The sequence below is a fragment of the Geospiza fortis genome, unplaced genomic scaffold (assembly GCF_000277835.1).
Source record: "Geospiza fortis unplaced genomic scaffold, GeoFor_1.0 scaffold456, whole genome shotgun sequence".
Taxonomy (NCBI): Eukaryota; Metazoa; Chordata; class Aves; order Passeriformes; family Thraupidae; genus Geospiza; species Geospiza fortis.
This window is the reverse complement of record NW_005054462.1, coordinates 1,309,831-1,333,016: the sequence shown is the minus strand read 5'-3', so window position 1 is coordinate 1,333,016 and position 23,186 is coordinate 1,309,831. Positions and strand designations below refer to the sequence as shown.

At 39.2% G+C, this 23,186-nt stretch overlaps 1 protein-coding gene across 1 annotated transcript in view; it reads right to left on the bottom strand.

Annotated features, from left to right (window-relative positions):
- The window catches only part of MAP1B (microtubule associated protein 1B), a 66,413-nt gene that overhangs the window by 20,355 nt on the left and 22,872 nt on the right, over positions 1–23,186 (bottom strand). The window contains 2 exon segments of the mRNA XM_014309883.1: positions 1,582–1,722; positions 5,231–5,313. Coding sequence (XP_014165358.1) covers positions 1,582–1,713 — 132 coding nt within the window. The 5' untranslated portion in view covers positions 1,714–1,722; positions 5,231–5,313.

Here is a 23,186-nt window from a genome sequence, read left to right as displayed (position 1 = left end):
TTAGTTCAGGTTTGGCCCAGTGAAGTAAAAATGGGCAGAGGCCAGAAACACTCCCACCTTACATGGTCATAGAATCATAGAATTGTTTAGGTTGCCAGAGACCCTTAATATCACTGAGTCCAACTGTAAATCTGTCACTGCCGAGTCCACTAGGATCAGGACAGCACAGCAATTCTTTCATCTCGTCACCACATAGAAAACCAGTAGCCACTTTTTCTAGACCTTTATTCCTAATTATTTCTTTTCAATATTTAACAAAAATGTTGCACACATGAACTGCAGTATGACAAACATGTGTCAACCAAAAAACTTTGGTTTTGTGAAAGCTTGCCGACACACTGAGACCCTGAGGCTTCAGAAACAATAGGCTGGAAGCCAGCACTTGCTGAGAGCCATGCCAGCTGGCTGGTGAGCACAGTGGCAGCCACAGAGATGAGCCAAATGAGCCTTACCCATAGCCCATGGGAGTGTGTCCTGAACACCCACTGCTGCAGCAACCCCTCAGCATCTGCAACTCATGGCCAACCCCCATCCTCCCACTTTTCAAGCAATAATTTTGTTTCCTAATGGTAATGGTAGCATTTGCCCCTAGTTTTGCATGTAGTCATAAAGTAATTATGTGTTGCTAATTAGGCAGACATAAGGAACTTGAGCTTGTAATTTCATAGAAAAGTAACTGAGAAGTGCCAGTGAATTTTAGCTGCCAGGACTGTCTCAAGGAGCAGGAATCCAGCTCTTTCCTCAACCATTTGCTGAACAAAGAGACTTTGAGAATAGATCAAATGGATACAGTAAGGTCAAATTAGAGCTCACGCAAACTATGCTATTTCAGTGCTGAACTTTCAAACCTCAGCCTACTGACATGCTTCTAATTAATAGCGGAAACTAAATCTGTATGGATGCAGCCATACAGTTTATTTAAATATATACTTTATATGGCAGCCAAATTAAGTATGACAGCTTGTTTACTATGGATTCCTGCCCTATGGGAGCTTTCAGACACAGTACATTAAGGAAGAGAGCAAAGTAACAAGTCATGAAACAAATGGTAAATACTGGTATATTTAATACTTATTGTTTTGGTATGTAAAAACCGCAAGTTTTACAGATTCACTGGCCATATTTTAGACACTACTATAGAAAAGCTAAGCAGGTAGATAGTGCAAAAAACACAGTTATTCTAACAACCACACTCTGTCTTATTAATGCCGCTTGCTAATTAGCCACAGGCAAGAACCTGGTGTCAAGTTTAATTCGACTACTTTGTATGTGCACCTTAGATTAACAACCTGTGTATTTTAAACACAGAACTATTTCCTTCCATTGTTAAGGATTCCTTGATTTTTTCTTTCTGGAAGTTGTAATTTAATTTCCCAAATTAATATTCAATTATTTTGTTGGGCAATTTACATTAAATCTAAAGTAAAATAAATAAATGTTTTGCAAGAAAGCCTATAATAAAGAGTAAAGAGCAGCAGCACCAGGCTGCCTATGGTAACTCTAACAAGACAGACACTTTTATTCTTCTAGGAATCTCTGCCAGCATGTAACAATGCATGGAAGACACTTTTCTAAACATACCTCTTGATCTGTGAAGATCTCAATGAAGTTCTGGAAGGAGAAGGACCCTGACTGAAGAATGAGCTCTCCTGTGTTTTCAAAGCACTGGCCAGTTAGAACAAGGAGCTTGTGCCTTGCAGCATCTGTGATCATTAAGCGTACCTAGAGTGAAGAAGAGAAGTACATCAATAATGGGAGTGACCACGTGTTTCAACAGTCCACTGAGAACACACTGTTTATCTCTCCTAATTTACAACCAGTCTCTGGAACAGGACTCCCAAAACATTATGGAGTTATACTGCTGCTTACAACAGACAATGAGAAAGGGGAAAACATGAAAAAAAGGAGGGGCAAGATGGAGTTAGAAAGAAGGTCTGAAGAATAAACCAAATTAATGACATGAAAAAAACAGCAAGGAGCAGAACAGAATACAACTTGAATGAAGAAAACATTATTTTAGCAACAAACTTATTCATAGTATAGTTCTTGGTATACTTTTACAGAATTGTATCAGGACAACATTGGTAAACTATTTAAGAGCATATGCTTGTTACTTTACTTGACCCTCACTACAGCTACTAATTGCTCTTGCTTACCATTCCCAAGGGGGTGATTTATGTGCATGCTAAGAGAAAGCCATATATTCTAAATTTAGGAAGAAAACTAAACAGAATCTCTGTAAGATTCTATATTGTTGAGTAAATGCTTTGCAAATACTTCAAAAGTCTCACCCAACACTGAAATACCAATTCAGTCTATGGTAAGATACAAATTTTAAGTGCACTAATTCCCCTATCAAGGAAGAATTAAATCAAACCAGAACAGTGATTTCAGAACAAGGCTATCCACATATTAAACTAATTGAGCAAATGAGCAGAGTCCATCTGGGACAGCTCCACATGATAATGCACCCAAGCTCCATCTCCATGGAGATGACACAATCAACTCAGCTCTCCTAGCAAGATATTCTTTCCAAGGTTTATATTGATTGTTAAGCAATCAATTGCTGAACCACTCACTTTTCCAGTACAACAAGAAAACACACATTGGAGAGTATGTATCTCAAAGAAAATCCCAATTCTACGATGTCTTCACTCTTATTTTATTAAATAAATGACCCTGATACTGAGCAGCAGAAAGTTCCTTTAATTAAACATGGGACTAGTGCTGGTGTGCCACTAGTTGCACTAAATAATTACATATTCAGAAATATAATGTATATATATCTATTTCAGACAAAAACATAGATAAGTGAAAACATTTGTCTGATGTGCATTACTCAAATCTTCTCTGTTTTCTCTCTGTTAAAACTGTATCAGAACTGGCTTCCTCTTCTAAGTTTTCTTTTGTTGCTGCCGGCAGTGCTTATCCGTCTGACTTTTGTGTAAACTCATCAGGTTTTCCAACAGTAAAACTACTTCCTGACTTGTCAATCACTGAAATCACTGATATCTGACTGTCATATAATTCCCCTTCAATTTTATTGACAATAAAACACATTCTTCAGAGCTAGCAAACTATGCCAAGAAAGTAAGTAAATAAATATTTGCAGATTACAGATCATAATGTGTACACATGGAGGACATTAAGAGACACATAAATTCTGTGTCTGGGCACAAATAAGGTTTTTTGAAGAATGACCAGAAATTTGTCTCCTGATTTCAAGACCACTTAATTTTAGAAGAAATACTGCAAGGGGATGATTCTGTTTAGTTTAACTGCTGCTTAAAGTTCAGAACTTGTTGAAGGAAGTGCACAGCAAGATGTAGGCTCAGTCAAAACGGGGATTAAGATGGAGTGTGAACAGAGACCAGCACATCAGCAGATCAGTGGTTTCCCATGATATGGTACATATGACATGGTACGGTCACTGGAACATTAAAGCAATGGAGTGGAGACTTCCTAAAAAGGAAGTAAATGTTCATCAGGGTTTTCTTCAGGAAAAAACAATATCTCTCTCTTTGGGCCTCTTTCTTATGGGAGGTGTTTGGCATCTGACAGGACATGACAACAGCTTTGGGCACCATCATATGTGGACTACCACCAGGTTACCAAGTATATTGTATTTCTTTCTAATTTTTTTTGTTTGTTTGCTTCTTTGGCTTGGTTTTCTTTTTTATGCTGTTGTTTTACTTTGGTTTGTCTTTTGCTTCTTTGTGTGGTTTTTTTCCCCTGAGTGAATAGATTCCAGTTCCTCTTCTGGTGAAGTCAGAGCTTCAGATGGTATATCTCTGTCTCCCCCAGACCCACCCTGGAAATCTCTGATATATGAAATTAAGTTCTATTTGCCATAGTAAACAGAGAATGTCTACTCCAACGTCTGATTTAATTCTGCCACCTCTTTTTGATGGTCTCTTTCTGAATTGTGTCTATTCAGAGCCTTGCTTAGCCAGCCAAATTAATTCTCATCTGCCTGACTGGGGCCAGTTAGGCAGGATGAAAGCAAAGATCACCTCCCACAGTTTTGTGAGATGAAGTTTACAGTAACACGCCCAAACATCTTCCAGAGCCAATGGAGTAAGCCCAGGGTTCAGAAATCATTAATGGGTGTAGATCATGTTCTTCTATGTAGTCATCCACCAAAGGAATGACAAGCAGCAGTAACAGAAATAGCATTTCCCAGCTTTTGGCAGTTTTTTGTCTCTTCCACCCCTTCACACATGCACACACTTGATGGCTTTTTACTCAGAATGAATCCATAGAGTTGCTTTCCTGGTGACCCCCCTGTCCCTACCAAGCACCTCTAATGGCTTGTAAAAAATTTTCATGCACTGTATTTTAGTAAATAAGTTCCCATTGACTAAGGTGGCTTTTTAACTTCTACAGGTTCAGAAACTTCATTTGTTTTGGAGTCCTTTCTTCTGTTTGTGTTCAACATCATTTAACAATTGACAGCAAAACAGTTTTTTCACCAGTGACCACCAGCAGAACTGCTTTATCTCCCAAAAGAAATTAGACTGTGGCAGCGCTTCCCAGCGCAGACCAGCAATGCAATTATCCCTATTATTTCAACCTTCTCACTAGCTAAATGAATCAATTTTGTCTTTGAGCTACACAATCAGTTCTTTGACTCTGCTGAGTTAATAAGGAATTGGCAGTCCTCGTATGGGCACTCTCCAGGGTTCACTAATCATGTCACGTGTTTTTTGAAGGACAGATGGATCAAGCTAGAGTCACCACCACATAGCTGGTAATTCTCTCAGACCCAAATTTGACCCTGGGCATCTTTAGACACTTTCTTCATACGTAAAATAGGCACCTAGAGCTACCAAACAATGGCAAAGCAAAACAAAAGCTTAACCACAGCTGCCTCCACTCCAACAAGAAGAGAATTTGATGCATTATGAGAAAAGGAATGCTGGGATCAGAGGCGTGTTTCTGTCCCATGCTTCTGACAAATTGTTAGGAGTCTGGAAAACCAGAAAAAGATCAAGGGATGGGTGACATTTTTCATAACATTTATTCCAAATATACCCTTTCATTCACAGTCAGGACCTGCTCTAATCGTCTGCTACGACTTTGAAAAATAGTATTTGAGTTTGTCGGCCTCTAAGCTGGCAGGCAGTGACTGATGCTCCATAATCACCTCAACTACATCTGCCTCAGTGCCCTCATCATGCCCACTTAGTGGAGCTTTCATGACATGCTCAACAAATTATTTCTTACTTACCTCAGTACTAACTGCTTCATCTGAGGGATTGATGAGGACTACAGTTTCTAAGACATCACTTCTGTGGTGAAGAATCTTCTGACCTGCAAGTGCAGAGAGGAAAAAAGAAAAATTAAATTCAACCGTCGCGGTATAGACCAGGACTTTGCAAGAGTTTGCTGTGTATCTCATTGTGTGACAGCCCTGTGGCTGACTTGTCTGAAGGACTACCCATAACTCACCTTGTTCTCACAGAGCTGGTGCAGGTAAGGGAGTAACCATCATCAGCTGAGCATCTGGCCCTGACAAATCAAGTGAAAACTAGAACCCATGCTGCCAAAATGCTCCCTTCAGCCTTCCACTGGTATTGATTAACACTGGGCCACTGCAAAAAGTTCCCTGTGGGGATGGTTAGACATTTGCCATGCCGCCCTACTTTATCTCACTCCTGCTTACAAAAGCTGTAGCAAGCAATGTCAAGCAAAAACAGTGACAGGGCATAAAAATAACATTTAGATCCTGAATTAGTATAGTCTGGGCAAGTTGGGAGCAGCCTCACTGCCTGGCTTTCATACTAACTCTGTCTCTGTATTAAATAGTGATATTCATCTGACTGGGAGTGAATGCCAGAAAAACTAAATAGGACTGTTGATTTCCGACCTCCCCCCCTGCTTATGTTAATTGGCAAGTTCTTATCAGGGTCTCTCTCTGTGAGAATTGCAGTGAGATTAATTAGCACTGGATTGTCATTCAGAAATCCAGACTGGTAATTAGTCCAAAAAACCAGAAGAGCCATCCCTTCAGAGCAAACTGCTTGGCGCAGTATTAATCAATTCAAATAATTAATTAGGCTTAAAAGGGAGTATGGGACACAGACCTATTTGCCAACTTAGAAAACCTCCCCTGTAAAGAGACGTAAATTAACAAGATTGAGGACAGTCAGGCTGAAAGGACCTACACATGCCTGAGAGCATTTTGTGAGAGAAAGGGCAGCCAGACATTCCCACCATGTCTCTGGTTGGGGCAGGATTGGTGCTGCCCTACCTGCCCCAGTGATGCCCTCTTCCTTCCTCCCTGATCTGCCTGTACCAGTCTTGCCTTCCTCCTCCTCCTTGCCCCCTGAGCTCCCACTGTGCTGCATCTGTCTGTGCTGCTGCTCTGAGGAATCTCTACATTTATAAGCATGTGAGTGTACAACCAAATGACAGAAAGTGATGGAGAAGGGAAATGCTGTTCTCAAGTAAAATGTGAGATAGGGTTGTGATCTATTCTCTTGTGCGTGACAGTGCCTAGAAACTTAGGGACAAATATCTACTTAGTTTGAAGAAACCTAGTTTTCTTAACATACATTCTTTCTGCTATGCTTCCTTGAAAGAAGGATCCAAATTATATATTACAAAAGGGGAAGAGGGCAAGTTTCACTCCCTCTGCAACATCCAGTTCTGATATTACCCTTTGCAATTAATTTTATTTTTAGTTTTGCTTCCTTGCCTATCAGAAGTGCACATATAAAGCTGCAGTCAATAAAACATCCAGATGGTTCTGTTACCGCAGACTCCTTCAGAAGATGCTCTGTGCTCTGATATTTTAGTTGTTTGTCAGATTTCCCTTAAATTAGGAGATTAGGCAGAGTTTATTGAATGTTATCATTAAGGAAAGGAAAGGAACCCTTTAGGAGACACTGAAATTTCTTGCGTAATAGTTGGTGACACTGAGCACACACTTTGCTTCAGACTAGACTAAGGCTCATGTACCACTAAACATGAACACATTAAACACGGGTAGAAAAGAAATGCCATTAGCCACATGCAAAGTTAGACAAAAATTAGCACAGTTAGACAAAAGTTAGCACAGTTTTCATTGGGCTCAAAGCACATACTTTGGACTTAACTGAAGCTGCTCCAAGTCGTGTGTCTGTGTAGCTAGGAAGGATTTTACCTGAGGAGTCACAACTCCCGCTGACCAATACCAGTGGTGGTTACTTACACCCTACCAGACACCCTGCTCTGGTCCTTGTGTGAGTTCCTGGGCCCTGAGACTGATCTCCAGGGGCAGGCAAGTTGTCTGCGCCACGTGCATGGTGCCCACTCAGAGATGCACGTGTGACTGTCTCTCTCTTCAGCTCCTTGGGATAAACATGTTACTGATTACCACACAGGGTGGGGACCCAGCGCTGGCAGGGTGTGAGTCACTATGAGGGCTCCCGTCCCAGGAACATCTGGGAAGTTTGCAGCTACTTGCAGATGTCAGTAACATGGTCCCATGTCACTGCTTGACAAACAGGGGAGACTTTAAAAAACTATTCGCAATTTTGTAAGAGTAATGCAGGCTTGCTGCCCAGATTGATATCCTGAGATGCTCAGCTCATTCCCATGGGAATGGTTTTATCAGACAGAAATTAACTATCACAGTGTGAGAGCAGAAAGCAGAAACAGCACCTCATAAACTGGCATGAGACTGTGACTTATTAAATTACAGATGGGAGTGGGAGAACCTGAAACTTGTGTACATCTGGGGTTCCTTTACTGGGTTTTTGCAGCTGTTCTCTACACACGACAGATAATTTCTGTGATTTAACAGAGGAAAAAAGGAAGAAACCCACATTGTACAGAAGTGGTTGGGTAGATGGATTTTACCTGCCTATAGTTTCTAGGAAGCAAGTCAAAGCCCCTTCTAAAGACTTTAATATATAAATATTATTTGTGTTTGGAAGAGATCCAAGTATCTGCCTATCTTTTCACTTTATTAATTAAAGCTTCAAATTAAAAACTGATATGAGCAAAGAGTCTGGCAGCTGTTTGATTCAGAACAAGAACAGAGAGAAGTAAATAGTGTATGAAATTTGCTTAAAATTGCACTCATTAACCCAGTTTCTATGGCCATAGGATCCTTATGCCCCCCTACTCATCCAAATATCAATGAAATCTATTGTGTGATTATTGAGATGGGGCTGGTGTTAGTCATGTTCCCTGGAAAAGTGGCAGAACAATTTTCTTAACTTGAAGTCAAGTCAAGTTTTTCAGGCCAATCAAGCAGCATGAACATGAGGGACATTTTTAACAGTAACTATGTAAATTTGTGCAAACACAAAGTGCAAATGAATGGCAATGGAAATAAATCAAGTCCTCATTCAAGTTTTGTTTAACCAAGCATCTCTACTGACACACTTTTCCTGGGCATGCCTGTGCAGCCCAGGCCATGGGTGTGCCTGCTGTAGCAGGCTACTCAATAGAGGGGTTTCCACCAGCTCCTCCTGCCACTCTGGGTAGAAATCAACATTCACTTACTCCCCATCAACACAATTCCTGCACAAAGTAAACACAGAGGAAGCAGGCAAATCCTTCCTGCGGTCATTCTTGGCAGAAAGGGTGCAAGGATTATTCTCCCTGGAAGTATGTCTTCTCCCTGAAAATGGTAACCTGATCTGGCATTCAAACACATTTCTCTGGCAACTTTAAACATCTCTTGTTTCTCATTGTAAAGAACTCCAAAGTCTCGTTTCACTGCCAGAAGACATGACGGTGGCAGTGTGACGTCAGCCACCGTGCTGGGTGGCATGAGCAGATGGCAGAGCCTGCAAGGCTGGCTGAGGGAGCCTCCCACACACCGTGAATATGCAGTGACCTCTCTGCAGCCAGAAACCTGCACTGCTCTGCACTCGTAAAGAGCTCCAATGCCCAGGTACCCCCAGCTGCACCTGGTCTTGTGGGGGAATTCCCAGACATTGAGGGGAGAAATTCTCCAAAATGAACCATAAAACATCCATCCCTAAAATTCTAAGGGAAGCTTAGCCTCTTGAAAAACAGTATTGGAGCTTGTCAGCCATTGTGCTGGGAAGCAATAACTGATGTTCAAGAATCATCTCAACTGCAATCTGTTTCAGATTTACCATGTCTAATGAAGGTTATTGGAAGGTTATCATATCCCTAGCACAGTAATCTAATAACTCATACATTTTAAGTAACTTCAAACTGCTCTCCACTTCATCTGCTATTTCTAGTCTGGACTTCAAATTTGTTCTGCAAAATCAGATATATTAACTTTGGGCTCTTTGTGGTTGTTCTATATTATCAACAGAGCACTCAGAGTCTGGACAACTGATCATCTGATGGTTGCTATGTCTTGTACTAACTGAACAAATCTATTTTTCCTTGTTTTCAATGCAAAGATCAAGGGGTATAAATTGTCAAATAATACTGTAATTGTGACCAACCCCAAATATCCTATCTGCCTGGAGGCACTACATTGCAACAACAATTTCAGACCACAGAGAAAGTAAGAAGATACCCTTTTGTAGCAGACTATCAATTATCTGAAGAAATCTTGCATAAATGATATGGAGCACTCCATCCTCTTCACCTTCTTTGTTGAGATAGGGATACCAAAGCACGCTAAGCTTCCTGCTGAACTAAACTGCAAGCTGGAGAAATGGGGAAGTTTCCAGCACTGAGAAAGGTAGTGATTTTACAGAGTCACCAAGGCAAATTCTGACGCTGTAAAACTTCGGAGTTCTGTATCTGCAAGTAAGAAGAAAATGATTTGCAGACCTGATAAAGAAACAGACTTCAGAAAGCTCCTTCCAGAAATGGTCTGAAAGCCCTGCAGGTGATGCCAGGGCCTCTGGAGGGTAATCATTCAGTCTTGTTACTAGCTGACCCAATGGGGCATGCATAACACAGGCATAACTTCATTTATGCCAGAGAAGATGGATTCACTGCCTCCAGGGCTCAATTCAGCCCAATGGCTTCTTAAATTTAGGCTGTCATCAAGGAAGGTATAATAATTTTTTTCCAGCTATAACTCCTATAAATGTATGAATATCAGAATATTTTACACATTTCTAGGTGAAAATAAAATCCTGCTAGGATGCCGAGCTGATGTGACAGCTGTGAACAAATCTAATAATGAGTTAAAATTGCTGAGACCTCTAAGGAGACAAAGATTTGGAAGAATGACACTAACTGCAAAATGTGACTATTTTCCTTGCCATCATTTAAACCCACTTGCCCTGGACATGATGGTAGGTTCAGATTCATATCGAATGTTACATGGTTTTTATAGGGAATTACGTGTTATCTCTGCAAAGTTAGGTTAATCTTTCTTGCATTTGATCAGCTGGAATGCTGAACTGTGTTGTGACTGTCCAGAAAGCATAAATCTCTAGTTTATTTTCTCCCTCTCCCCACATAAATGGAATTGATGTTTGAATTTTATTTGGTTCAGCTGCAGCCTGGTGATGATAGTTAAACACTCTTCCTACCCACGTCTGACTTGGAACAATTTATTAACTACAAGTCCTGAGAGGCAATGTCCTGCATCCTCCTGTATTGTATTTCTTCATTTTTAAGCTCATATTTATTCAATGAAATAAAGCCCATTGCATACAATTTCACTTTTGGTTTTGGGTAAGTCCTTATCTGTCAGATCTCTTTAAGGTTTATACCTCCAGATAATAATAGAGTCCTGAAAGTGGGAGGCTAGACAGAAGATGATTATGCAGTCTGAACAGTGAGTGCAAGATTCAGCCTCCAGTTACTGTACTCAAACCCAGTTAAACAATCCTTGCTCAGGACTCTTAGACAGCAGTGAGAGAATGCAAGTCGACCTGTTGGCCCTAATTTTCAGAGCTGGATTCATATTTTCTGCCTCAAACTTTAATCTCTAATACTTGCAGACTTATGAACTGAGCTGTGCTAGGAGCTGTTGCAAGACCTACAAGCGATTGCAGGGACCTCACTGCTCTGAGACCATTCTGCCTGAAATACCCTGAAATTAATCCAAGACATTTCATCACCCTTTTCACACCCTGTTGATCAACAGACTAATTGTATCATCTTTCCACACTAAATATTGATTTCTTCCATGTCTGCCAACTTTGTGTGACATCTAATCTGTCAAAATTTATCAAGTAGAAGCAAACTGCCCTTTCACTCCCACCTGTTAGTGTTGGGCAAATTAGTACTCTCAACTCTCATTTCTCACCTTCAGGAAATGGTATTTCTTACATAATTCTTGATATTTGACAATTTCAGGACACTGTGGACTTCTAAAGCATTAAAAATCAAGGACTACCCTGAAAAGTTGAAGCAAATAAATCTGAGTAAAATTACAAGAAAAGTTTACATATTATAATTTTAATGGCTACTAAAATAGATTTATCTCCCAAAAGAGAGAAAACTGAACCACGTAGCCTAGGGATTTCATTATTGATTTCACTGAGTCTCTGGAAAGAAGTGAAATTTAAAACCAATACTTCTGAAGACCTCAATAAAATCGGAGTCAAAAAAACCCCACTTGCTGTTTATATGCTGCACTTGCAACAGTAGTGGAATCCAATGCCCAATAAGTGGGTTCGCCCTCAACTTTGCTTAAGAAAAAATATACTAAATAGTCAGTCAACAGCATCAATTTATTCAATTAATTCAGCGACAAGTTACTGCTGTGGAGCATTAAAATTCATTACCAATGGAAAAAAAGACCAGCCTCTTTGCGAAATGAGCAGCAATCTTTGATTGTTGGAGTACTTCTTGGATTAGGAAATCAAACATTCCTGATCTATCCTGTGACAACCAATTATTCCCAATACTTAAGATTTTATCTTTCTGGGGAAACTATGCAATATCCTAACCAGTTGTAGAGACAACAGATCCCTGGCAATAGTCTTTCCTTTCTCACATGATGCCACGGCCTTTCATGGCTGTCTCTGAACTCTGTAATTTCTCTTCTTCCATTGACCTGTGTAATGTACAATTCACATGACAAGTAAAGCTTAAATCCCAGTAGCCTTGTACACAAGTATTTAGCAGCACTGTGATTTCAACAAGAGGATAGCAAGCACAGGACATCAATATGAACTGGAACACCTGGAATTATGCTTTCCAAAAGGAGCCTGCAGCTCTATGATCCTACTCCAAGAAATTATCTTCTGTGATTACAGAAAGAGGAAAAAAGAGGAGTGTTTAGAGAACAGAGTAGTTCGACATCAGGGCAGAAAGGGAAGAGTAATGGGTGTTTATTAGAGGGCTATGCAATGTTCCTAGTCAAGAACTGCCTTAACCAACATCATGTAGTCAGTGTAGCTTTGAGTAGACAACACCCCTTTCCAACTCAAGTGTCTGACATGGGCTTTCACCACAAATTCATTTACCTGAAGCCACTATCTCCCTCATGAATCACGCCTCCAACCTTGAAATGTGCAGTTTCAGAGATGCTAGAAACCTGCTCAATTCATAACTGGTTTGCCCTTTGATCCTTTCTGTATGAATTATAGAGCATTTTCCATTATTTTCAAGTCAACATATAGCACTTATTAATGCTCCACATAATTAAAGATCTTCCTCCAAAATATTCACAGTTTCAGAGCGGCTTCCTGAAATATATATCTTAATTGTGTTGTAGAATATTTCCACATACTGGTTTTGTAAATAAAACTCTGTAGACACTGCGATCTCTAAACAACTACAATTTATTTTATCTTTAGAACAGATCTGATAAGTGTGACAGAATTTTAATCCCATAAAACACATGTAGGGAAACAATTTCCAAGGTCATATGGAAACAGAAACACGAAGCTTTAGAAGCCAGCTCGAGTGTTGTAGCTAGACAATCCTTTTGGCTCTGCAAGTGCGTCACAATTTCGTGTTTTCGAGAATACTGACTATTTTAAAAGCTAAGCTACACATAATGGATTTTTTATTTAATGGACCCTGTTAGCTATTTTCCAGAGCTGAAATTCTTCTATAAACTACTTCCCTGACTGTTAAGATATTGATATTATTTAACACTAACAATGTAATCACTGCAGACCTTGAAACCCTAGCTTCAAACGGCAACAGAAAACAACATCCAATGAACTTTGCAAGGAATTTGTTTGGGACTATCTAGACAAAACCCAAGCAGTTTCATCTTTTCCTCTTGCAGATTCTGCATGTCACAAAATAGAGGCAGGCAGGTAGGTAAAAGTCAGATTCTCTCTGAGCATTTGTCTTGAGTTACATATCTCGAGATTACAGAAGTAATAACCTTAAGAAGCTCTTAAGAGCAAGATAATAAATTAATGGCATATATATCACGGTCAGCCCTATATTTTTAGGCTTTTTCATTGTCTCTCATTAATCTCTCTCCTATCCTTAAATCTGAATTACATAGAAAATAGCGTTGCTCTAGGATGCACTGCAGAGCTGGTCTGGAGATTTATTTTTCAGCAGCACAGAACAGTGCCCTAGCACTGCACAGAAACTGGCAGCCAATACACACTGTGATGGGAGACTGCAGTAATGCAGAGCTGACTCATGAGTCCTGAAGGTCAATAGAAGTCCTCAACTGAAACTGCATTTGGGAGGGTTACTAACCAGGGAGAGAAGGAGAGGTGCACAACATCAGACCTCTTCCACAGCCCTCTCTGTCTAGAATGAAGGAAAATTTCTTCTTTGAATTCTGGAAAACATCTTGGACCTAGGAATTAAAATTATCCTGAGCAGAGCAAACCACTTCCCAGTATAATTTATTTAAAATAGTTACTGCAATGCAATATTTAACTTTGGTCAGTTATTCAGAAAAGGTATCTCTCACATCTCAATTGTCAAATATCCAAATAAAACCTTATTTAGGAAAAATGCTACTTCTTTCTCAATACCACTATCTCATACTTCATGGTTTATTGAACACATCATATTTCATAATTCACAGGACTGGTTAGAAGCATAAGTGTACTTTTGTTATACCAAGTGACCAATATATTCACATTACAGAGAAAACTGCTTACTGGGCTGTTAGAGGTGCTCAGCAAGTTTTTTTCCACCAAACATGCCTGGCACATTTTCCAAGGGCTGCTTTTTGTGGGGAAAAAAACAAACCCAACCAACAAAACTAGCAGACTTATTTTAATTACTTCTTAAAACAAAGTACGATTATGCCAATCTCCATTAAGTAGCTTAGCATCTACCTCAAATCCAAGTGCACTCCATAGGAATATTGCCACTGAGGAATGGAAATGGTTCTTTCATTATAAAGATCTGCTTTTGAAATCAAGCTAGGAAATATCCACAATTATGGCTCTCCTTAGTGGTATTTAACCAAATAGCCAAGACCCTTCCTATATTTCAAAAGAATACTCAACAACCTCGATTAAATTTACTTTATTTCCTTTCAAATCTTGCCATTACTAAAATATTTTCTTTTTACATCCTTTCCCTTTACTTCTCTGCGCTGCAGTGCCTGGCTGTACTGTTCAGCCCACAACATCCTGACTGCCAGGGGAGGGAAGGTTTTTCCGTTCCTCTGCAGCACACTCTGCAGATGCTTCCTTGCACTTCACCGCAACTCCCACTTTCATAAGGAAAATGGAGCACAGCAGCATCAGGGAAACTATGACGTAAATTTAAAATGTGTTGCAAAGGAATAAATACTGAAATAAGTATTTCAGAAAAAAATTATTTCAGAAGTTTGCCTTTCCTCTTCCCAGACATCTCTATCTGAGTACATTTTCAGTCTTTTGCATCTCCTTAGGGAGAAGTATCTGAATTTTGATCACTTCAGAAGGTTTCTGTTAATGCTTCTAAATTGCTGCGGCCTTCTTACTAATGGGTTTTCATCACTATAGCAGCTGAAGCCAAACCCAAAGCTCCAATTAGAATCCTCTCGAGAATATTTCTGGGTCTTGGTATCATTACCTTACATGCAATTAAGTTTTAAGTTCATCTGCCATTCCTGTTGAAAATCTGACAAGTCAATACAACCTATAAGGGTGTCACACATAGGGAATCCATCCCTTCCCTAGAGCACATTTTCTTTGCCATGTATTTATTAAAATTTCTAGTTTAGATACAATTTTTATTCTTCCTCCTAGTTCAAATCAGAGAGGATTTCCTCACCTTGACAGCCCATGAATAATGAATGACAGATTCTGTTTGCAAGCACTATAGCTGTTCCAGGAGCCTTGCACTGCAGATTAGACACTTTACTTTGCAGTATATTAAGATCACTTCTGTTCGAATTTTCCTATGGTCTGGGAATCAGTATATTTTCCTGGGAAAAAACCCCACAGTTAATAATCCACCCTTGATCCCTGTACTGTAATGATTATTATGTACCAGAAAACCCCTACATTGTTTGTCAAAATATCTCCTTAAACATAATTTACCTACTGGAGCTCTTTGAAGAACTGTGAAGTTCTTGTCCCTCAAGTAACATCACAGCTTTACTGCTACTCCATGAACAAATCATAGAATCATCACAGCTGTATTACAGAGGAAAAGTTGTATTTTTTTAATACTTGGGTTTATTTTTGTGCATTTTAGGAAACTGGAATTCTATTGAATGTAGCCTTACTATCAGCTAATTCACCAGCTGTGGAATATCCCTGAGTCTCTGCAACCACTACAAAATACAACAAGATGATGCTCTGTTTGTAAGCCTTTAATGAGAACTAGGTATAAGCTTTTCCCCTGGCAACCACCCGGCTTCCCAGCTTCATAGCAAAACTTGCCCAAAGCTTTTATTCTGCTTTACATATAAACAGTGTTGCTAATCAATTTCTGGATTAAATTCACTGTTCCTTTCTAGCAGCAAATGCTTTCCTGGTCTGAAAGAGCAGAGCAACTGTTCCACCCCAAGGTAGAGACAAGAGACAGCCTCTTAAAAACCTCCAAACCCCTTCCTCCACTGATTCTTTACTGCACGTGCGCAATTCTTCACTGTGATGGTTTTATACAAACTGCAAATATAATATGAAATCGATTACCTCCATGTACAATACAGGCAAATACTATTAATTAATGGTAGATTTTACAGAGAAGAAAATGAGAAGGCACACCTGTTTCAGCACAAAGGGAACATTCTTCTGGGTTTCATTTCTGGAATTAAAACAAGCCATAAAATAGTCCCTCCAGTCTTCGGCCTTTAATTTTTTTGGATGATGTGCTTAAGTACAACCAATTGAACTACATTATAAAGCAGAAAAAGATAATACTATCTTCTAATTAGATTATCAAAAACAGGGAGACGCTTTTTGTTTATCAAAACCAGAAAGCCAGCATGTATCTTCAGGAAATACAAACCCATATTCAAACACTGTGTTGCACAGGCAATGTCTTTTCATACCTAACCTCTTAAAATTTCCCATTTCACCAACCAGTGGTTGAAACTGTAACAACAAAAAGCAATGCATAAACAAGAAATAGTGATAGCCCATTTCCACTGATACAAGAAAAAAAAACAGCCACCAACAGAGGTCAGAGGACTTGGAAACCAGAAATCAATGAACCAGCAAGTGTGACAGCAAAAACCGGCTCTCTAAATGACATAGTGGAGTGACTCCAGAGGCCAGTCAAGCATCAGCTTGGATGTTTTTATTTCTTGATTGGCCCTGTATCAACTCCCTATACCAAATTCTGTACAGAAGGATGAGTGAGGAACAGATCTAGCTCTGAAAACACCTATTTTAATCCTCAAATGTTTAACTTGTTAAATCTTTCTCTTAGGAAGAAGTAGATGCTCCCAGAAATAGTTCAGGCAGTCTCTGAGCTGAGGAGGAGATGACTACTGTTACAGACCTTAATGGGAGGATCTTTTTTGCTTAAGCAAAAAGCATTTACAGGAGGAAACAGAACTCACACTTGGTGAAACCGTTTACACCTGTATATGCAAGAACTGCTGTGGAGAACTATGTCCTCTCTAAGCTGGTAAAGATCCATCAAACTTCCAGACAGGCCGTGACAATGCTCAGCACATATCAAAACTAGTTGAAAATGAAATGAAAAAAAGCAAAATCTCATCTGTCACAGAGCACAAAACATTTAATTAAATACAAGCTCTGCCTTAGGTTCTGTCTCTTGCAGCTAAGTCTTCTTACCTTTTACTAAATCTTCATTGTTATTTTGGAGCCCCTAATCACCTTTTATGCCTCAAAACCACAAGTCTCTGAAAATACTTAATATCACGCAGTAGGAATAGTCATACAATTTTGGCCTGGTCCTTTGTGAAACTCTTGGAAACCTCTATCGTACTATGATTGCTTAAACTTCCAAGCTTTATTCTTCCCTTTTTGTGCATGCTTAACTCCTGTTAATGCCAATGAGAATTATGCACATACAACAAAGAAAGATTGAACTCTTTCATTGTCTAAAGGGTGTTATCAGCCCTGTGCTGCTTCAGTGAAAAAAAAACCCCTCAAGGATATTGCAAATACTATGGGGAATTAATCTCATTACACACTACTAATAGCATTTGTGGCAGTGTTTGGTTCTTAGATCAACCATAGGTGACCACCTGGTGCCTGGTAACTAGAAAGCTGCTTCCACAACACATGCATACACCAGGCTCTTCTTGGGAGACTAATCTGTAAGCTGCTATGGCTCTAGTCTCCTTACACTTTCTCTCCCACTGAGAAGAGCACGTGTTTTTATTTTCAGTTTGTGTATTTTTAATTGAAGAACAGAGCTTTGTGAAAAAGTGGGTTTTTTTAAAGAAACACGGGTTCAAATACAAAGTTTTTTAGTTATGAATTAATATATTGTGATGCTTTCCAGGGCAAACTTCACGTAGGCTTGTCTTCTTGAGTTACCAAATGATTACATGGTCAGCTTCACCTAGTCCTTTCCAAAAGTAAAGTCGCTGCAGGGCTGATTTTAAGTACTCTTCAGGAGAACTATCAGTGAAAATAATGACATGTGTAAAAGAGAAACTAGGATACTGAAAAACACACAAGATGTCACTTTAATTGGCCAGCATTGTCTTGTCTGTAAGTATTGTAGAAGATAAGTATTTAATTTACAAAGGTATTTTTAACTAGGTTTTCTTAGTGTGTATCAACTAAATCAGCAGGGTCATGCTGACTTAAAACAGCCAGTGACCTAGCACACAAATGAGTTTCACTGCAGATTTGAACAAAAAGGACACAGTCACTAAGCAACTGTTTGCAAGCACCGACTGAATAATTAAAGCTGGTTTCATCATACAGACGACACATCATGCTGTGAAAAAAATTACTTCTGGCAACTCCCATTTCTGTATCTGAAACGTAGAAAACTTAGGGTTAAAACACAAAGAATGGTGATCACCAAACTTTTAAACAAATTTCAGATTTCTAATCACATCTGTCAATTGATACAAAGTAGCCTCCAGCAAAGGACTGCCAAGATGACACATTTCTAAGTGTCAAAATTGAAATCTATAAATGTGTTGGGAGAGTATTTTTAATACAGCTGATGTGATTTTACAGGCAAACAGCAATTAAAATACAGTTCTTTCCTTTCATGTGTTTTAAAAGATGTGTTGTATCCATATTCCACATGGGGATTTCATAAGGACACGGATATTTATTTAAGCAGTATCTCTTGAGCAATACAGAGTGGATACTGAAGATATAAAGTTCTATTTAAATCAGAGGATTTAACAGTTTTTGGGCCCCTTCCCAGCAAGCTTCAGGCTTTGCCTTTGTCTCTGTGCACAGACTGCACCTGAAAATGTTCTTTTGGAGTTCTGGAGTCTGAAGGCTCTCACCTGTAGCCACAAGGGTCATACTGTTGAAATTATCTTAATGATGTATCTCCCTGATAAAAACAAAAACAAAAACAAAAAACCAAACAAACAAAACAAAAAACCAAAACCAAAACAAAACAAAAAAACCCCAAACAAACAATAAAAACCAAACTGGGGAACACAAGAGCCAGCAGAAAGAACAGGCCTTGGGAGTTTCTTAAAGGACAAAATCCAGATAACATTGAAAAAATGGTCAGCTCTCACATAGTTGAGAATGAGACAATGTGGTAAATTTGGTAGATAAATAATAGTTTTGTGGAAAAACTTAAATTATAAATTATCTATCAATAACTAATATCAATAATCTACATTAGGATTTATCTAAGTCTCAGAAATTCCTGCAGGCTTTCACCTCAAAAATTCTGCAGAATATAAAGTGGCAAAAGAGAGAATTTTGTACTATCTGGCAAGACTCCATGAGGATATTAAGAAGATTTAACTGTGTGGCCTTGGATAGGCGTGCACAAAAGGAGGTCCATTTCAACATACTTTGAAGAAGACCTCTAGAAAAACCAACAGCAAAGCATCTTCGTGACTCAGATATGATGGTATATCATTGTGTATTTTCCAAGAACAGATGAATACATGAAAAATAAATGAAGTCAAGTACAAAAGTAACATTAGTGAAGTCAAGCACTGTAGAAATTCAGAATGCATGTGCCTCAAACTCTACCTGTCTTACAGTGAAGAGTATGCACTAGGTCTGCACAGGTGGCAGGGCAAAAGGAAACATCACCTTTGCTCAAAGGGTGAGATTCACTGTGTTATCTGAGTATTCTATATTGCCTGCCTTTCTTAACCTCATGACCATTTCTGGAGACTTCTTCTTCAAAGTACAGTCACTGCACAGGTTTTTATTCAGGTTTTGTTTTATCCCCAGCTGACACATAAAATTATTGTCATTCAGTTTCTAGCTCACACACTGTCACAGGATGTGCTCCATATCCCACTCCCCTCACTTCTATGCAGTCCTACCTAGACTGATGAAAACCTCACCCAACCCAGATAACCTGTACCTTCCTCATTTGCAAGAGAACTGGCACTGAAACAGCCAATTTTTAAACACCCACAAAACGTAAATCCCCAGTGATTATAAAAAGAGCCATTGGTTACAGTGGCTGTGCCCACATAAGCCTAGCCAGGTGGCTAAATCCCATATGCTGCTACTCAGTTTTTAATAGGTCACTGGGCAAAATTTCATTCATTTTTTATGAATGCTAAAGTTAAAACTGAATATGACTGCTGGTAGGCATGGGGTAGGAAATGGTATGTGTCCATAAAGAGGTTTACATATTTTCTGCACATAGCTAAGAAAGATAAAATGAAAAAATATATGTATTTAACCTTTTACTAGGACTGCAGTACTGGAAACATTCAGTGCTTATCCTAAAGCTGCTTTTGTACACCCAGTTAAGAGGACAGAACCAAAAGAAGACCCATTTACTCATCTGCATGCCATGGGGATTTTACAGACACAGTAAGATCACCCTTGATGACAGCAGGTACCACCCAGACAAGAGAGGTCTTTGGTACTCTCAGGAGAGTTTACGTTGGGAATCCACAGGGAGGTTGCCTCTGTGTCAATCAGCAGATTTGCTGAGGTGAATTTACTTCCTCATTGCTTCCTGGAAAAACCTGTTGGGCCAGACCCATGCTTTCCAGTGCTTTAGGAAATCGCTAACAGGGTACGAATAAATCAGATTTAGATTTCAAAACAATGTCCCTGACCCCCTCCCTAGCATCCCTTAATTCACACTTTGAGGGTCTCAGCAAGATTGCTGGATTTCCAACAGGTCTTCTTTGGCCTCTTTTCTCCAAATAATGTGAGAGACTGCCTGTGCTGTTGTGTTTAAGTGACAACGAAGCATGGAATATAGTCCAATCAAGTTCTAAGCAAAAATATTGTCTGGTATGACACTAATATTTGATTTATCAATGAAACACTCATAATAACATTTACAGCTGAGGGAAAGGTTCCTCTTTTATATGCCAAAGAATAAAAAAATTATATGAAAGAATCTTCAGAAAACTGACACACACATTTGTAGACTGTCCTTGGAGCGGTTGTTATAAAACAAAACCACATGTTCTTTGGCACAGCTCTCATTGTTTATAGATTTAATCTATCTGCTGTTCGTGAGTATTAGATCTTGATCTGCAACTTCAAACAAATCCCTGTTGTTCACTGAGGTGAAAGCACAGGGACTTATACTTTATATCATAAAGACTCAGCATGTTTGGTCTTATTTCAAAATATTTATAAAACATCCCATACAACTCTCCTTTGAATTCTATTAATTGCTTTCATTAAGGGACTCACTCAGGGACACTGAGAATTCAATTGGCATTGCAATATTTCATTTAATGCAAGAAACTCTCACAAATACCTTATCATATTCAACAGAGTCAGAGGAGAGTTCTTAAAACATTAAGGGCTCATTTATATCTTCAGAGCCTATGTCAGTTTTCAAGTCACATCAATTGTATATGCACACCAAGTGCGTGGAAAGGATATATTCATGAGCAAAAAATCCATTAGTAGGTCTGACCTTATGTTCTAATTACACTGATGCAGTTCTCTTTTCCCTCATTTGACTTCTGTGTATTAACATTCCTATGTATTAACATATCTATGAGATGGTGCTTCACTCTCATTTTCTCTGAATGTCGATCTGCGCCAACATTGTTATGCTCGCCCATTTCAAGTATCTGAGTACTATCTACTCCACTGTTATCAGACTTACTGTATATGCCATTCTTCATTCATATGCAATCTTAAGAGTTTCTATAGTGCCCTTCTTTCTGTTATTTTCATCTCCAAGAAAAATATTAATTTCTTATCTCACCATCAGATAATATATTAAACAATATGTTCGTTTAAATTTAAATTACAAATTGCATTACATCTCCACAGTTTGTATGGCAGTAAATTCTAAACCCTTCTGAAACACAAAAGATCTTAATTCTGGCTCTGAGCAACTTAATTCCAGTGTTTGAATCTTTCCTGTTCATAAACCCAAGATGTGAACACCAGTCACACAAATTGCACCACTGAAATGGCTTGCAATGATCTGTCTTCATTTGGCCAAATCCACTGCTGGATACATGCAGCTCCTGGTGGCTTGGAAGGAGATAGGAAAGCAGTAAGAAACCCGATCTCCTGGGCAGGTTTGGCTCTCTGACCTTTTGATGAGGACGAGGTGTCTTGTCCCACTTCACACCATGGAATTTTATCTCCTTTGCACCACCAGCATCACAAAATGTTGAATGTGTTTGCGCTGACTGATTGCAAAACTGCCCTCATTTCTTCACTCATTCCTTTCTCTTTTTTATCCTTCCCTTCTTTCTGTCCAAATTGTCATCTTCACGGACAAGAACTCACATGAGAGGTAAGTGAACTGACACAAACATGCAATATAAACAGTAACACAAAAGCAGCATGAGCTGCCCGTGAGCCCAGCATGCGTTAGGTGTGCTGAGGCTAAGGAGACATCCAGAACAATCTCTACCTGTCAGTCCCCCAGCAGAGTGGACATGGGCAGTATCAGCACAGCTGGCCACAGCTGTCACTACTGCTTATGGCCAGCATAAGTGCTCATGCCTCAGCTGTGGAGACCTTCCTCCTTTTACCCCACTCTGGAATACACCAAGGGAAAGGAGACCTTTGTGAAAATGTCCCTGATAAAGCCAGTCTTATGATTTTTTGGTAGCTTTTAAATGGAATTAATTTTTTACACCATTTCAAATTGGAAACTGTGGGGGGCAACAAAAAAGAGGTAAGATTTTACATGTTTGCTTGCATCTGAAAAATCCTGCACATAGAGAAAAACAAGACATTTTATCAAAATGTGAATTCTATTGAAAGGGCATTTTCAATTAAAATATGTTTACTTTAAACCTTTGAGCAGCTTTGCAATCTTTATTTTCAGTAACAAAGGTCAAAATTATACTTTTGGTTTCCTTCAAGTATGCCTTCCAGCTCACTCCCTGAGCTCCTGGGAGCTCTTGCTTGCTTTATTCCTGACAAAACCCCTCCAAGCCACAAGGCCAGGGGGCTAATCCCAGTGTGTGCCACATTTACATTTGGAGTGAGTGTCTCAGAGCTGCAGCTGCTGGCCTATGTTTCTGTCATTATTTGCATTTCAAACAGAGTCAATGGAAGCAATGAACTACAAAACAAACTGAAGTTCTACAGAGAAAATGAATGCCTTTTTTATTCTGAGTCAGCTGCTGGAATACTGAAAGACTGAAAACTTGGTAAGACTGCACAGTCCCTAATACTGAGTACCACATCAGGTGAGACCAACAGTACTTATCTGTGAAAAACTGTAATTTAAAAAACTTCTACAGCTGATGGTAACCTAGCTTTTAATAGGTAATCACCTATGTGATTAAAGCCTAGCTTAAATACTTTAAAATATGATTCTGAAAATAGTAT